Here is a 15,638-nt window from a genome sequence, read left to right as displayed (position 1 = left end):
CTATTCTGGTTATGTAATACACCAGAATGATCTTATAATGCTGATGACTCCACTACCTGATTTAAGCTTCCTAAAAATGGGTTAATGATTAACAGGAAGATGTAACGTTTAACTGCTAGCAAAATATAAACACAAAACATTATCTTTCCAAGTATGAAGCTACTTGATGTCTGAAGTAACTCAAAGAAAATTAATTAAATAAAAACAGCATAAAAAAGAGGTGTTGTACACATTTCCATTATTTAAAAGCATCCATCCAGTACTGACTTCCTTGCCTACATATTTGAGTTGTTTAATTACACATGATACTACTTCACTCTACCCATATAGTACTTATCATTAAAAGAGTTCAAAATACTTTTTTTCAATTGTGGTAAAATATACATAAAATTTACCATTTTAGCCATCAAAATACTTTTAAAAGACCCTAATTAATCTACTTAGGATGGAAATGAGAGATCTGTATTCCTTTTACTAATAAGAATACATTCACAGACAGATTAAGTCAGTCATGTATACTACCACAGGTCATAAACCCAAAAGAAATCAGGTAGAAATTCAAAGGAAACCACTTTTGTGTGTGTGTGTGAGGAAGATTAGCTCTGAGCTAACAAGCGTGCCCATCTGCCTCTATTTTGTATATGGGATGCCGCCACAGCATGGCTTGATGAGTGGTGCGTAGATCTGCGCCCAGGATCCGAACCTGTGAACCCTGGGCCACCAGAGCAGAGCACTAGAACTTAACCACCACACCACTGGGCCAGCCCCTCAAAGGAAACCACTTTTGAAAAAATAAGTTTTTATTAAGAATGCAAATTATGATCAACAATTCTCTAAATCTTAAGTTTCTTAAGCTGATATCAAACGATACCAAATAACAGGACACTATCAAATGTAGAAAGGGCAAGAATAACATTTTTAGACAAAAATACCTTCAAGTGCTCTACAAATCTGGATTAAATGATTTCAATAAATCAATAGGGGAACTAGGGGGGAAAATCCCACAACTTTTATTTCTCAGCCATTAATCTCTTTACAGGCCAACCCAGGACATACTAGTACGATTTTTATCTTCTATGTTTTTTCACCATACAAAAAATTTTAATATAGTAAAAGAAAGCTCTCAAACTGAGTAGGAAAGAAATGTGGTATGACTGAAAAAGAATCAAGTCATCACTGATTTGCTGTTATTTTAATTATCTTTGATATAGAAAGTGGATTCTGTGTGGCTATACCTGTCCTAAAGAAAGTAAGCCTCCCACAAAAATGTGAAAATAAATGTGAACCCCAAACTGAGATAACTATTTAGATGCATAGCCGAAAAATTAAAGTTCAAGCTATTATCTTAGAACAAACTGTATAGCATTTATCTTTCATTTTAGAAAGGTCAGAAAATACATGTTCACATTTTCTTACATACGCATAAACAAATAATAGAAGGATAAACAAGAAACTGGTTACCTATGGAGGTAGGGCTACAAACTAGTTTAAAAGACACGGTTGGAAGCAAGATTTCACAGTTATGTAATTTTTTATTTTTGAACTACGGAAATGATTACCATTCAAAAGTAAAATAGAACGGTGTAATATTTTACTGAAATAATCAATCTTAAAACCATTTTCTCAAAGCCGCCTCAGCTTTTATCATACCTTCTAAAAACCTGAAGTTTCTGGAAAAAAAGGAAAAAACTGATTTTCTCTTACCCATTTAAAAGATTTTCAGGTAGAGGATAGAGCCAGAGTGAGTTATGACAAGACTTTCTGAATGTCCAACTTACTGTATTTTATCCCGTAAAGACTATTATAGAAATTCAAGAGTAAATTTTTCTCCTTAATAGAAGTTTTTATAAATGCTGTACAGTTTAAAGAGCCAGCCCCAGTGGTCTAGTGGTTAAGATTTGGCACTCTCTTTGCCGCGGCCTGCCCGGGTTCATTTCCCGGTCAGGGAACCATACCACCTGTCTGTCAGTTGTCATACTGTGGTGGCTGTGTAGTTGCTGTGATGCTGAAAGCTATGCCACTGGTATTTCAAATATCAGCAGGGTGACCCACGGTGGAAAGGTTTCAGCAGAGCTTCCAGACTAAGACAGACTAGGAAGAAGGACCTGGCCACCCACTGCAGAAAAAATTGGCCATGAAAATCCTATGAACAGCAGTGGAGCATTGTCTGATACGGCGCTGGAAGGTGAGAGGATAGCACAAAAAAAGCAGGCAGGGTTCCAGTCTGCTGTACACAGGGTCACTAAGAGTCAGAATCGACTCGATGGCACTAACAACAAACAGTTTAAAGTTCTATACAAACGCATGCAATTAAGCTTCAACTACATTTAACATGGCTTTATTAAATCAGCTATCTTATTCAAATCGATGTTTCTCTGGCCAAAGAAAACAACTTTAATTGTAGGAAACACTTAGCGAGTTTGACTGACAAATTTAAACTCTATCAGATACTAATTTCAGCTCTAGGGGAAAGGGCTGTGCTAAGGAAGTTATCCAAGTTACTTATTACACTATTTTCTAAGCATGGATAAACATATGGAGAAATATCAGAGACCATGATAGTAGAATGATTAACACACCAGAAATTTAAGGAGGCAGTTGGTGTGGGGAAACTGAATGGGTCTGGAGTTAGATCTACGTTTGAACCTAATTCTACCTCCTGCTGATCTGGGGCAAATGACTTAACTTCTCTGAACCTGTTTCTTGAATGACAAAATGAAGCTGATACCATCTAACTTGAAATGGCATTAGGAGAATTAAATGAAATCTCCACATTGGCAGGTTTCAAACTATTTTGGCTGGCTCATACAAAGAACTTAGGGCAGGAAGAAAATAATCTAAACTGGCAAGGAAAAGAGAAAACTTTTCTGGGAGTCAGGTAACTGGGATCTAGTCAAAGAGAATAATAGAGCATCTCTCTTTGAAAATAAAGATTTTTACTTCATCTATTTCTTAATTTACTTTCTCCTTTTCACTTAGTTCAGATGTAAACACCCATTAGCTTAGAGGAATCATTTGAATATTCTAGGGAAATACCCAGTGTAAATAAACATGACTATCAACTTAAAAAGTATCTAAATTAGATACTAAGTTTAAAATCACTGCAAATATTTATAAATACTTTCTTTCAGAAAATTTCCAACAGACTTTAAAGATGATCATACGAGTACTTCTTTTTGTCAAAATAGAAAATTGCTTTTTAAAATATGAGATTACCTTAAGACAACTCTATACTTGTGGAAGATTTTTGTTATTGGCAAAAATATGTGTGACTGAAGTTGGAACCATATGAAATTGCCATTGTTCAACTGTTTTTGACCTGCAAAAAACCAACTTCATGTTTAGTGTTCAACGTGTGCCAGACTTTGTTCTCAGGTAACATGCATTTAGCTGAAAAGACAGAATTAGAGGCATAGTGCATTCACTGCGATTAAAAAAAAGAAAAAACAACTTATTGACATAACTATTCCATTTCTCCTTCATACTGCAGTGCCATACAGACTGAGCCAATGAATAATATTATTTTTTCAATTCATTACTGAACATATATTATGTGAAGGGCACTTGATAGAAAACAATTTCCTTAGATTTGGCCCTCACCGTCCAGTATAGGACCCCAACACCACGTTAAAATGGAGGAGAGGGGTGTTAGAAAAATGAATTAAGAGGTTATTTTTTTGTGTGTTTTTATATAATGTACCTTTTACTTCTTCATGTTATAGAGAAGATGTGCTCCTAAAAGTGTCTTTTGTATATAAATCACAGTGATACATACAGTATAGAGTGAAAAGTGCCGTTAAAGTTCAAAAAGTAATTGAGAGAGAAATATTGGTAGCAAAATACCTAGAATGTAGTTATTTTCTAATTAGAAAATTATCACCTGGCTATCAACTATTTCAGTCACTCTTGTGCAGAAGTCACTGCCCTGACAACCTACACAACTTCTGCTTTTTAAATGTACTACATATTTGAAAATACATGAATTAGAGGTTGTTGGACAAACAAAAATGATTCCTTTTATTGTTTAGGAGAAATTTGGGGGCTTCCTAGCCACCACCCCCCACACCTGAAATGGGGAAAAGGGAAGCAAAGGAAATTTATTTTAATACTCCTAAAAAGTCCGTTAGTCTTGGAGATCAAAGAAAAGAGATGAAACTTGACATGGGGATGCAGGCAGGAGCTTTGCTCAGTTTTGAGTGCACACATTCTACACTGAGGTCACCTGTGAGGAACTAAGGGTTTTCCCTTAAGATAAAAACACTTTTCAGAATTTAACAATTCTAACTACCAACGAAGTGAAGAATGCCTACTGATCTACTATTTGTTTAAGCTTCTGTCTGCAGGGAATGAACTGTGACACAATTTAGCTACCAACTGCTACATTTTTAAAAAAGAGCTTTTAAAGAACAAAATGGTTTCTGACATAAAGCTCAACTCGCAACACACCTCTTTCCAAACTAGTTTCTGCACTAGGTAAAAAGAGAGCTCAATGACTGGGTCAAGAGGAGGCTGGCCACTGCAAGGGCTGATTCATAAAATCAGCAGTCCCTCTTCAAAGAAGGCTTTGCTTTTTCTTCTTTTATTTATTTTTAAGTTTGCTTTTCTTAGATTAAAACAACTTTTCCCCCAAAGCTGCACACATGAAACCTGTTTTTCAAACAGAAAAATTGATTTGTGAGCCTTCTGATTACTGCTTTTCACACACTCCTTCATTAAGTATGCAAGTTTCTTAACACAACCACTCATTTTACCATTTCAGGCAAGTCTCGCTTATTGAACTATTTTATGGTAGTGTTCCCCAGTTTAATACTAAATTTTGTATGAAAGCACTGATTCCACAGACCAATAAGGCTTTCTCATCTTGGTCAACAAGCTGCTAGATTAATTGCTAATTAAATATGCACTTTTTACCCACTATTCTCTCTTTCATGCACATCTTCTGGAAATTGTATTTGAGAAGCAAACTACAACTTTCTCCAAAATTCACAGATAACAGCTCCATTTTAGGGGAACAAAATCTGAGGTTGCCAGTGCAGTCAGCCTTAGACCTTTGTGTCTGTCAGAGGAAAGAACAAAAGGCAGCGCTTCCTCCCCCAGCTCCTCCTTAGCACTGGAGGAAGGCAAGCTTGACAGAACAGTTCTAGAGAAAAAGGAAACCATGCTGAAGCTAGTGAGTTTCCCCTAAACAAACACACAAAGCTACCCAAGCTACCCACCTTGGATAGCTGCCTCCTGAGGCTAAAGCGCTGAACCATGGTCACCCTGAGTAATCTTCAGACAAAGCAATCCACGAAGGGAAGGGTTTTTTAAAACACAGCTTCTTGGAAAAGTCAGTAGCAAAACGTTTTGAAGACTGTCATAGAAGTCCAAAGAATTTCCCTGGGAGTCTTAGCAAACTTGGAACCACTTCATTGTTCTATCGGGAGATACTGCAAAGCCCACGTCGGAGAAGGCGGGCGGACCTAGGCAGGGAGGGGCAGATCCTGGCGCTGCTTCGCCCAGTGCCAAGCTCTGCTCGTACTTCCTGTGAGTCAGCCGTGAGGGGTCCAGATAGAAGGACCACCCCTTCCCTTTCCACCAAATCATTAGCTGAGGATGCCGCTGTGGTGCCACCTGAGACTCCAGGAGACGGACCTGATGTTCTGGTCTGTGTGGGAGGAGGAGTGGCACACCAGGGTTAGAAAGCATCTGCCTCAAGTAGAGAAGTGGCAACTGCAACAATTCCTCTCACGCTAAAGCCCTCCCAGTGGAGGGGTCCCCTGCAAAGAACAACACTCCCTTCTCAACCTCCACCTCAAGTAATCCACTGGGTGAAACAGCCTGAATAAAAAGCCCCTGACTGTACCAGCCCTGCTCAGAGAAGGAAACTCCTCCCAGCTGGGCTCGGCAGCTGTCCGGCTTTGTCTAACTAATTGGGCAAGCCTTTCCTCTTATTCACAGGGAGGCGGAGGCGTCCTGCCTTGGGAAGGAATGTCAGGTGCAGAGAGGCATACTCCGAGGGTGACTTCAACTTAGTTAAGTTAGGAAGCTAAACAAATTAAAACTTCCTCCTGAGGTGACTGCCCTCTCTCATTAGAACAATGTAATTTTTAAAAATCTACACACAAAAGGAAGAGCTCAGAGTGAATTAATGCAGGTAAAGAGGTATGAAAAATGGCAATTGTGAGGGCAGTTACAAAGATAAAAAATATTTTGCTATCATTTGCCGGTCTCTTCCTATCTATTTGATTCTGCTTCCAGACAACCAATATAAGGATAAAGCTTCATTTTCATGACACTTTCCACTCTACATGCTCCTCTCCAAATTGTTCATTAATTCTAAGTGAATTTAACAACTGGCCAGGGCAGAACCTGTTGGCATATATTAATTTTCCCCTGCTCCAGTGACTCTCAATTCCCTGCAAACATAACTACGTCTTATGCTACATATAGCCTTTGTTGGAACAAACCTACTGTGTGTGGTCGCTGTTAGGTATTTCACATCTATTATCCCACTGATTTCTCAAATAACCCTGTGAAATATGTATTACTAGCTCAACTCTTCAGGTAAGTAAAGCAAGAATCTTCTCTCTAAAACCTCAACATTATGAGTAAACCATATAGTGTTAGTCATTTTTTTCTTCAGGCGAGAAAAGTGAAAAATGAATTTGAAAAGACAGATCTTTATACAATATTCTCAACTATGCCCATATCGCACACTACCAGTTTCCAATTATCACCTAATATGATGTACAATTAAAAAAATTCACCTAAAATATGCTACACACATATTTCATAATGCCTTAGGAAGAGGAGAAAAGATGTACAGTTATCAAATTCAAACAAAGATCCAAAAAATTACTCTAACCAAAATGTATACTTTTTTTTTTTGCTGAGGAAGATTTGCCCTGAGCATACATCTGTTGCCAATCTTCCTCTATTTTGTATGAGGGTCGCCGCCCCAGCATGGCCACGAGTGGTGTAGGTCCATGCCTGGGAACCAAACCCGGGCTGCCAAAGCAGAGCACACCAAACTTAACCACTATGCCACCAGGGCTGGACCCTAGACATAAAATTTTTATTCCAAAAACCTAAACTTTTTGTGAAATTCCAAAGCTAAAAAAACTTTTAGATCAACAACTATGATTGCAAGTGAAAACTCCTTCATATATATCTAGGTTCAGAGTATACAGTGTAACCTAATATTTAAACTAACTGATTGAAATTTAATTCCAAATAGAAAGTAGGTTGACAGAGAGCCTGAGTTCTGCGTTTTTTTCTTTTTAAATAGAAAGAGTACCAGTACTTCCATTTTTTTCCGACACAGAATGAAACAAAGTACTCAGAAAACTTCTCCTGGGAATGTAGGAAGAATTAATAAAATGCTGGTGTGGAAATAGTGAAATTCCTTACAGAAAGACATACTGTCTTTAAACATAATCATGAAGTGTTTCTGACATAAGCAACTAGAATCCCAGATCATTGCTAAAATATTCTTTCTAACCACTCCCCCAACCCCCGAAAAAAGGAATTAGAAAAAAATGTTAAAAGTCTACAGATCCAGGTACACATTAAATTTCAATCATGAACTGAACAGGTATAAATCCTCAAGGTTCCAGATATACATAAAAAGTCTTACCCATTAAAAGGATAGTGTCTTTATTCTAGGAGGAACTTACTCATTTCTTTTACTATAAAAATAAAGATAAAACTCTAATTGTTTAAATGCAACAAAACCTGTTTTGAGATGCACATCTTGCACATCATTTGAGTTCACGATTGCAACTGATAAAAAGACAAAAAAATGAAAAGATCTTCAATAAACTAAGCTGTTAAGGAAAGGGTTAGAATCTCTAAATTTGATCTATTTTGAGAAGTCTGGCAGCTTTGTGGATGAAAATAGTAGACGAAGATCAAAGGTTACAAAACAATAGCAAGACAGACAGAAATGCATAGAGAAAAATCAACACCTCTGCAATCATTCTCTTATTACTCCAGGACCCAAATAAACAATGTCATTTTCAGTAGTCTGTGACTAAAATCCACATCATCTTATACTCTATGTAGAAGCAGACAAGAACTGTCCACGGCATTCTTCGTTTTTTTTTTTTGGGGAGGAAGATCAGCCCTGAGCTAACATCCATGCTAATCCTCCTCTTTTTGCTGAGGAAGACTGGCTCTGAGCTAACATCTATTGCCAATCCTCCTCCTTTTTTCTCCCCAAAGCCCCAGTAGATAGTTGTATGTCATAGTTGCACATCCTTTTAGTTCCGTATGTGGGACACGGCCTCAGCATGGCCGGAGAAGCGGTGCGTCGGTGTGTGCCCGGGATCCGAACCCAGGCCGCCAGTGGCGGAACGCACACAGTTCACCACTAAGCCACAGGGCCGGCCCCTTGTCCACGGCATTCTTAATCCTTTTTGGATCATGCACTCTTGGTGAATCTGTTAAAAGCTGCGGACTCAGTCACTGGAGTGACATACATGAAATGCATGAATGGACATACACAGTGTTTTTGATACAATTCCAAATGGTCCACATATTCCCTTAAAGTTTGTCCACAGACCCCATATTAGGAACTCTTGTTCTCATCACAACTAAAGAGCTGAACATCAATCACTAAGTGGTCTTGTCTTCTACTTTCCACCGTAGGTAACTGTTCTTAGTAAAACTGGGAAACAGAAAAAACGCCTGTCTTTGACATTCTGGCCCCAGTTCCCCATACGTTTTCTTTACTTGTATGTCAAACAATAATCTACTTTCAAAGCCACAAATGGTCTTTTACGTTTGTTTTAGTTTTAATTATCATTGTAGAAAAAAAAGAAAAATATTATTTTATTCTCCTTGTTTTATCCATTATATGCAACCCCACACTAGAGATAACATTAATACTTATCTTACTGTATGTTTTCCTGCACATGCACAAACATACGTTTGTTTTATAAAACTAGAACTATACTGTTTTTTGATTTGTTTTATCATTTAAAAAAATATATCACAAATACCTTGGATGAATACTTACGAAATTTAAATAATCATCCCAATTTAGCTGGTTTCTATATTCAAACACTTGTTCCTCCCTTTGCACCGGCTTTATTCTTAAAATTCTCTATAAACACACTTTTAAATTGATATTAAAGTTTTGTACTATTGAATATCTCGTACTATAAACAACTTTTACAGAGAAGAAAACTAAAGTTCAAAGAGGTTTTCAAACTTGCCCCAAATCAGAGAGTTGTTATTATTAGAGTCAGGACTAGAACCCCAAATACCCAGATTTCATTATATTGCCTTTTCTACTACATCATGCTTTCTCCTATTTTTAATAATTTAAAATGCACTAAAAAAGAACACTAGTTAAGATACTCAAGTAGTAAACTTTTTTGTAAACTGAATAATTATTCCTTTTTAAAAACTTGAACCTTTAAACTTTAAGTTACGAGTGAGTTTCCCTAAAGCCTGCCACAGCTGAAGTAATATGCTTATAGTTCCTTCCCTTACCTCTTTGGTGTCCAGTCTTATAAACGAGTTATATGAAATCTTATTGTTCAAACATCATTGTGGTTTTAACCAGCTTCCTGTGATAACCCAGTAGAGGTTAACTGCGTAGTGCTAGCTAGCTACCAGTCAACCAATAAAACTGTAAGCCTTTAACCTTTAACAGGCTTTCATTATGCAACACCACATTATTTCAGAAAGCCCCCTTTCATTCATGCTAAACAAGGATTTATGACACCAGACACTCAGTATGGAATGAAACATTCCCTTTACTTAAGGAGGTCACAATCTACTAAGAAAATAGAAAACAAACAACTGTCATAAATGTGGCAAGTGCCATAATAGCAACAATAATATAATATAGCAAGTGCTATAACAACAGGGACAGTGGTGGCACAAAGGAGGGAGTGATGAACTTTCTGTGGGACAAGAAAAGTTTTAAAGTTTATTTCATTCCATGCAGTGGAAAAAACACAAGTTAAAGACAAAGAGGTGTGAATCAAGTGGTGAGTAAAATTTAGTTTTTCCATGCTAACAAGGCAACGTGTTGTAAGCTTGGAGTGTTCAGAGTATTTTTTTTGTTTGTCCAATAGGAACACAGATTGTAACAAAATTCAGTTATTCCTCCTTGCTAAATTGTATACGTTTGTTAACTATTTTTCTATAAACTGCCCAAATGGGAAAAGCTCACCATTAACAAATAATAATGTGATAGGTTCTCTCTTTACAGAAATTATGATTCTTTTAGTTATTGTCTGCCTTTAAAGCAAGGAGGGAAGAAATCTATTTTCAAAAACTTCAGTAAATAATGCTGCCAGTTTCAGGATTCCCTGTGGCAATTCAGGCCCCTTTAAATGATATGAGATTTCTGTCTTGCATAAACAAATTTCTTTTGGGAATCCCACAATAGATAACAATACAGATACCACATTTTATCTATCTAAGTACGGATTAAGTAACTTGTGTTATTAGAAAACACAAGTATTCAACTTGTGTTATCACAAACTTAATAACTTGTATTATACAGTTATTAAAGTTAACTTGTGTTATTGTGTTAAGATAGCCTGTGTTATTACAAAACACAAAACTTGTGTTATTTACAAAAGTCCAAGCCACTGTCAATATAAATAACCCTGAAAGTAGTATAATTTATTAAGTAGTAAGAAGTTACAAGATGTTGATGATCAAAAAATTTGAATATCTTGGGGCCGGCCCCATGGCATAGTGGTTAAGTGCGTGCACTCCGCCACTGGCAGCCCAGGTTCGGATCCTGGGCGTGCAGCGAGGCACCGCTTGTCAGGCCATGCTGTGGTGGCGTCCCACATAAAGTGGAGGAAGATGGGCACAGATGTTAGCCCAGGGCCAGTCTTCCTCAGCAAAAAAGAGGAGGATTGGCATGGATGTTAGCTTGGGGCTGATCTTCCTCACACACACACACAAAAAACTGAATATCTCATTGTGATGGCTGATTTAAAGAGCAGCCAACTATGTTAAACAACATTTTTATTTTGGTGAACTGGACATGGTTCTTTCAAATACGCTAAATGAAGGTTGCCTCCTTATACATCAGCAGTGTTTTAGTGTTTGCATTTATTTCCCCCAGAAAACTCCTGCCATGCATCACCTGTAGTGAATGCATATAAAGGAGAGGGAGAGAAGGCAGAGGAGGAGAGAGAGAGTTTATTATGTGCCTACTAAGTGCCAAACAACTAACATGATTATTGTTTACTATGTTGCAAAGAACATCCAGCAAGATTATACATACCAAACATATAAGAACTATAAAATCAAGTCCTTAAAACAGTTTACAAGGTGTTTTACGTGCTGGTCCCTGCTTTCCCTCGCCGTACATCTCACATTACTTTCAACTTAACTCCAAATCTCAGCTTAGACTTCTGTTCCTTCAGGAAAGCCTTCTCTATCAACCCTCACCAACCCCTTTCTCCACCTTACCAATTGATTCTTCCTTACTACACTGTGCCGTAATTTCCTCGTCTACATCTTCCTCATCAAAACCTAAGTTTCTTAGGGGCAGGGACTCTAATATGCTCATAGTGGTATTCTGGTACCTTCTAGGCCCTTAAATATTTATTGAATGTATGGCTTAAAAATATAAGGCTGTGTTTGATGGCTCTATAAAACTGGAAAAGTTTCTAAGACATTCTGGATTTCCTTCTCTCTCCCTCAACCAAATCCCATACCCACAAACGCTCTGATCTTTCCACCTAATTAAATTCTACTTGTTCCTCTATTCCATTTTGTAAAAATTAATTTTATTAACTATTTGTCAATTATTTATCTCCCACTTATAAATGACTTTATAATTTAACATCTGATGAAATGTTTCTTGTAAAAATAAATTCAGAAAATACAGTAAAATATAAAGAATAAGAAAATTTGTTATAATATCAATAAACAGAAGTAACCACTACTAGTGTTTTGATGAACATTTTCATCTGGGCTTTTTCTTTATTTTTAATTATATAAGTAATTTATGAATGCTTAATTGTTTTAACCACTGTTATCAGTCTATCTTTCCTTTACTATGAATTTATGTACTATTTACTGACAATACTATGCAGTATTATCATCTGCAGGCTACCTTGGTTTGTTTTGTAACTTAACTAATATCATATAATAACATATTAATGGAAACTTCCTTTGCTATAGCGTGAATGTTTGGGTCTCCCCCCAAAATTCATATGTTGAAATCCTAAAGCCCAATGTGATGGTATTAGGAGGTGGGGCCTTTGGCAGGTGCTACAGTCATCAGGCGGGATTAGTGCTCTCACAAGAGACTCCACAGAGCTCCCTAGCCCCTTCCAACAACAAGAAGTCTGCAATCCAAAAGAGGGCCCTCACCCAACCATGCTGGCACCCTGATCTTGGACTTCAAGCCACCAGAACTGTGATAAATAAATTCTGTTGCTTATAAACTTCTCAGTCTGTGATATTTTGTTATAGCAGCCCAAAAGAACTAAGATATATGTTTTAAAAAATTCAACAATTTACTAAAAAAATATGTCAGTACACATGGTTCTCCACTATTTAATTGCTGTACAGTATTCCACAGTATAGACAAGGCAGTTTATTTAGCCATTTTCTTGATGACCATTTAGTTTATTTATACATTTCTGTTAGTACAAACAATACTGCCTGTACATGCCTGCTTTTGGATGTGTGATTTTTTTTTCCTCCAGGATAGATATTAAGATATGATCCTACCCACTCAAGGTCCAAGCCAAACTCATTTTCTTTAGAAGCCAGCCCTGTCCACTTCAGTTCATTGTCATTTCTGCTTCTGCATAACTAACCAGTGATAGTTCTTGTACTGTTGTATTTGCTACTTAGGTCCTGTACTGTTAGTTTCTTATGCATTAAGGTTGTCTTTCATCAAATTAAAAATGAGCACCTTGAAGGATTACATCTCATGCTCTCTGAATCCCAACTGCATACAATCACGTGCCACATAACAACATTTCAGTCACTGACGGACCACACATAAGCCAGTGATCCCATAAGATTAGTAGTACCATATAGCCTGGGTATGTAATAGGCTGTACCATCTAGGTTTGTGCAAGTACACTCTATGATGTTTGCACAATGATGAAATTGCCTAACAGTGCATTTCTCAGAATGTATTCCCGTCATTAAGCAACATATGACTGTGGTACATTATACCCAGTAGACATTTAATAAACATTTGTGGAATGCCCTGAAAACCTTAAAAGAAAACATGGTCTTGTCTGATAGGATTGATACGTAACTGTTCTATTATCTTATTTCTTTATTCCAATATAAAAGATTACATAACCTCTAACACTGAGATATCACTGCTTTAGATTTTATTTTCTCTATTTACAGACATGAACCCTACAAAGGACAAAACCAAATGCCTTACTCAAGTCTAAAATATTACATCTATGATTCCCTTTTACCTACATGTGTTATGAAGAGAAACATTATCTGGCAGAATTTATATTTCAAAAAGTGACAATAGGGAGAGTGATGTCAGCAAAACGGCAGACTAACAAGATATAGGCCTTGCTTCCCCCACAGAGACATTGAGTTAACAACAATATACAGACCAGAATACCACTGCAAAAACTCTAGAGAACAGTTGAGAAGCTATAGCACCCAGGCCGTTATAAACCCAAGACAGGATTCCAGTGAAGGGGGTAGGAAAAATTTGTGGCATCTGGTGCACCCATTCATGCCGCTTCCCCTGCACGGCATAGTGTGTAGCAACCAGGAGGAAACCCCCCCACACCAGGGCTCTTCTCTTGGGAACATAAACAAAACAGACTATGTGTCCAACATTCTAGCTTGTCTGTGGGCTGAGGGACTGGTTTCTGTCTTGCATGACTCAGACCACTAATAGGATAGGAACCAGAGTTGGAAGATGCTGCAAACCAGAGGTAAGATGCACCTTACAGCTGCAGTTCCGCAGGCAAATGCCCGGGGGAGCTAAGATCAGAAAACGCTAGAGAGGTCCTAGAACCTCCAGCCAGGCTTATTGACGAAGGTATTCCCATGCATGAATCCAGTATGCAAAGACTGGGATAGATGTTTGTTTTTTCAAATGCCCAAATCCTAGCAAAAAATTACAAAGCATACAAAGAAACAGGGATATAGGGCCCAATTAAAGGAACAAAACAAAACTTCAGAAATAGACCCTAAAGAAATGCAGAGGTGCCTAACAAAGAACTTATAATACCTGTCATAACAGTCTCTTCAATATATGGCACTGGGAAAACTGCACAGCCACATGCTAAAGAATAAAACTGGACCATTATCTTACACCATAAACAAAAATTAACTCAAAATAGATTAAAGACTTGAATATAAGATATAAACTACAAAACTCCTAGAAGAAACATAAGCAATAAGCTCCTTGACATTGGTCTTGGCAATGATTTTTTGGATTTGACACCAAAAGCAAAGGCAACAAAAGTAAAAATAAACAAGTGGGACTACATCAAACTAAAAAGCTTCTGCACAGCAAAAGAAATCATCAAAAAAATGAAAAGGCAACCTAAGGCATGGGAGAAAATATCTGCAAATCATATATCTGAAAAGGAGTTAATATCCAAAATATATAAAGAACTCGTACAACTCAACAGCAAAAAAACCACAATCAATCTGATTTAAAAAATGGGCAGAAGATCCAAATAGACATTTTTCCCAAGAAGACATACAGATGGCCAACAGGTACACGAAAAGGTGCTCAACGTCACTAATCATCAGGGAAATGAAAAGCAGAACCACAATGAGAGATCATCTTACACTAGTGAGAATGGCTATTATCAAAAAGACAAGACATAACAAGTGTTGGTGATGATGCAGAGAAAAAGGAATCCTTGTGCACTGTCAGTGGGAATGTAAATTGGTGCAACCACTATGGAAAACATTACGGAGGTTCCTCAAAAAATTAAAACTAGAACTACCATATGATCCAGCAATTACACTTTGAGGTATTTAACCAAAGAAAACGAAAACACTAACTTGAAAAGATACATGCACCCCAGTGTTCACTGTAGCACTATTTACAAGAGTCAAGATATGGAAACAATCTAAGTGTCTACCAATAGATGAACGGATAAAGAAGATGTGGTATATATACATAAGAATATTATTCAGCCATAACAAAGAATGAAATCTTGCCATTTATAACAATATGAATGAACCCTGAGGGCATTATGCTAAGTGAAATAAGTTAGAGAAAAACAAATACTGTATCATCTCACTTACATGTGGAATCTAAAAACCATAACCAAAAACAAAACCAAGCTCACAGATATAGAGAACAGATTGGTGGTTGCCAGAGGCCAGGGGTAGGGTGTGTGCAAAACGGGTGAAAGGAGTCAAAAAGTACAATCTTCCAGCTATAAAGTAAATAAGTCGTGGGGACATAATGTAACAGCATGGTGACTATAGTTAATAATAAATACTGTATTGCATATCTGAAAGTTGCTAAAGAGTAGATCTTAAAAGCTCTCATCATAAGAAAAAAAAATTCTGTAACTATGTATGGCGATGAATGTTAACTAGACTTATTGTGGTGATCATTTTGCAATATATACAAATATTAATCACTATGTTTAACACCTGAAACTAATATAATATGTCAATTATACCTCAATAAAAATAAATATGATAAA

General features: G+C 37.1%; 1 protein-coding gene across 4 annotated transcripts in view; it reads right to left on the bottom strand.

Moving 5' to 3' along the window:
* The window catches only part of TMCC1 (transmembrane and coiled-coil domain family 1), a 257,218-nt gene that overhangs the window by 122,605 nt on the left and 118,975 nt on the right, over window positions 1-15,638 (bottom strand). The window contains exon 1 of one of the 4 annotated variants that reach the window (XM_058565885.1): window positions 5,217-5,952. The exons of the other annotated variants lie outside the window; for them this stretch is intronic. Coding sequence (XP_058421868.1) covers window positions 5,217-5,255 — 39 coding nt within the window. The 5' untranslated portion in view covers window positions 5,256-5,952. Of the gene's footprint in view, window positions 1-5,216; window positions 5,953-15,638 lie in introns of those variants that run through there. 4 annotated transcript variants of the gene reach the window in all.

Source organism: Diceros bicornis, chromosome 2 (assembly GCF_020826845.1).
Source record: "Diceros bicornis minor isolate mBicDic1 chromosome 2, mDicBic1.mat.cur, whole genome shotgun sequence".
Classification (NCBI taxonomy): Eukaryota; Metazoa; Chordata; class Mammalia; order Perissodactyla; family Rhinocerotidae; genus Diceros; species Diceros bicornis.
This window is presented reverse-complemented; position numbering and strand designations above follow the sequence as displayed.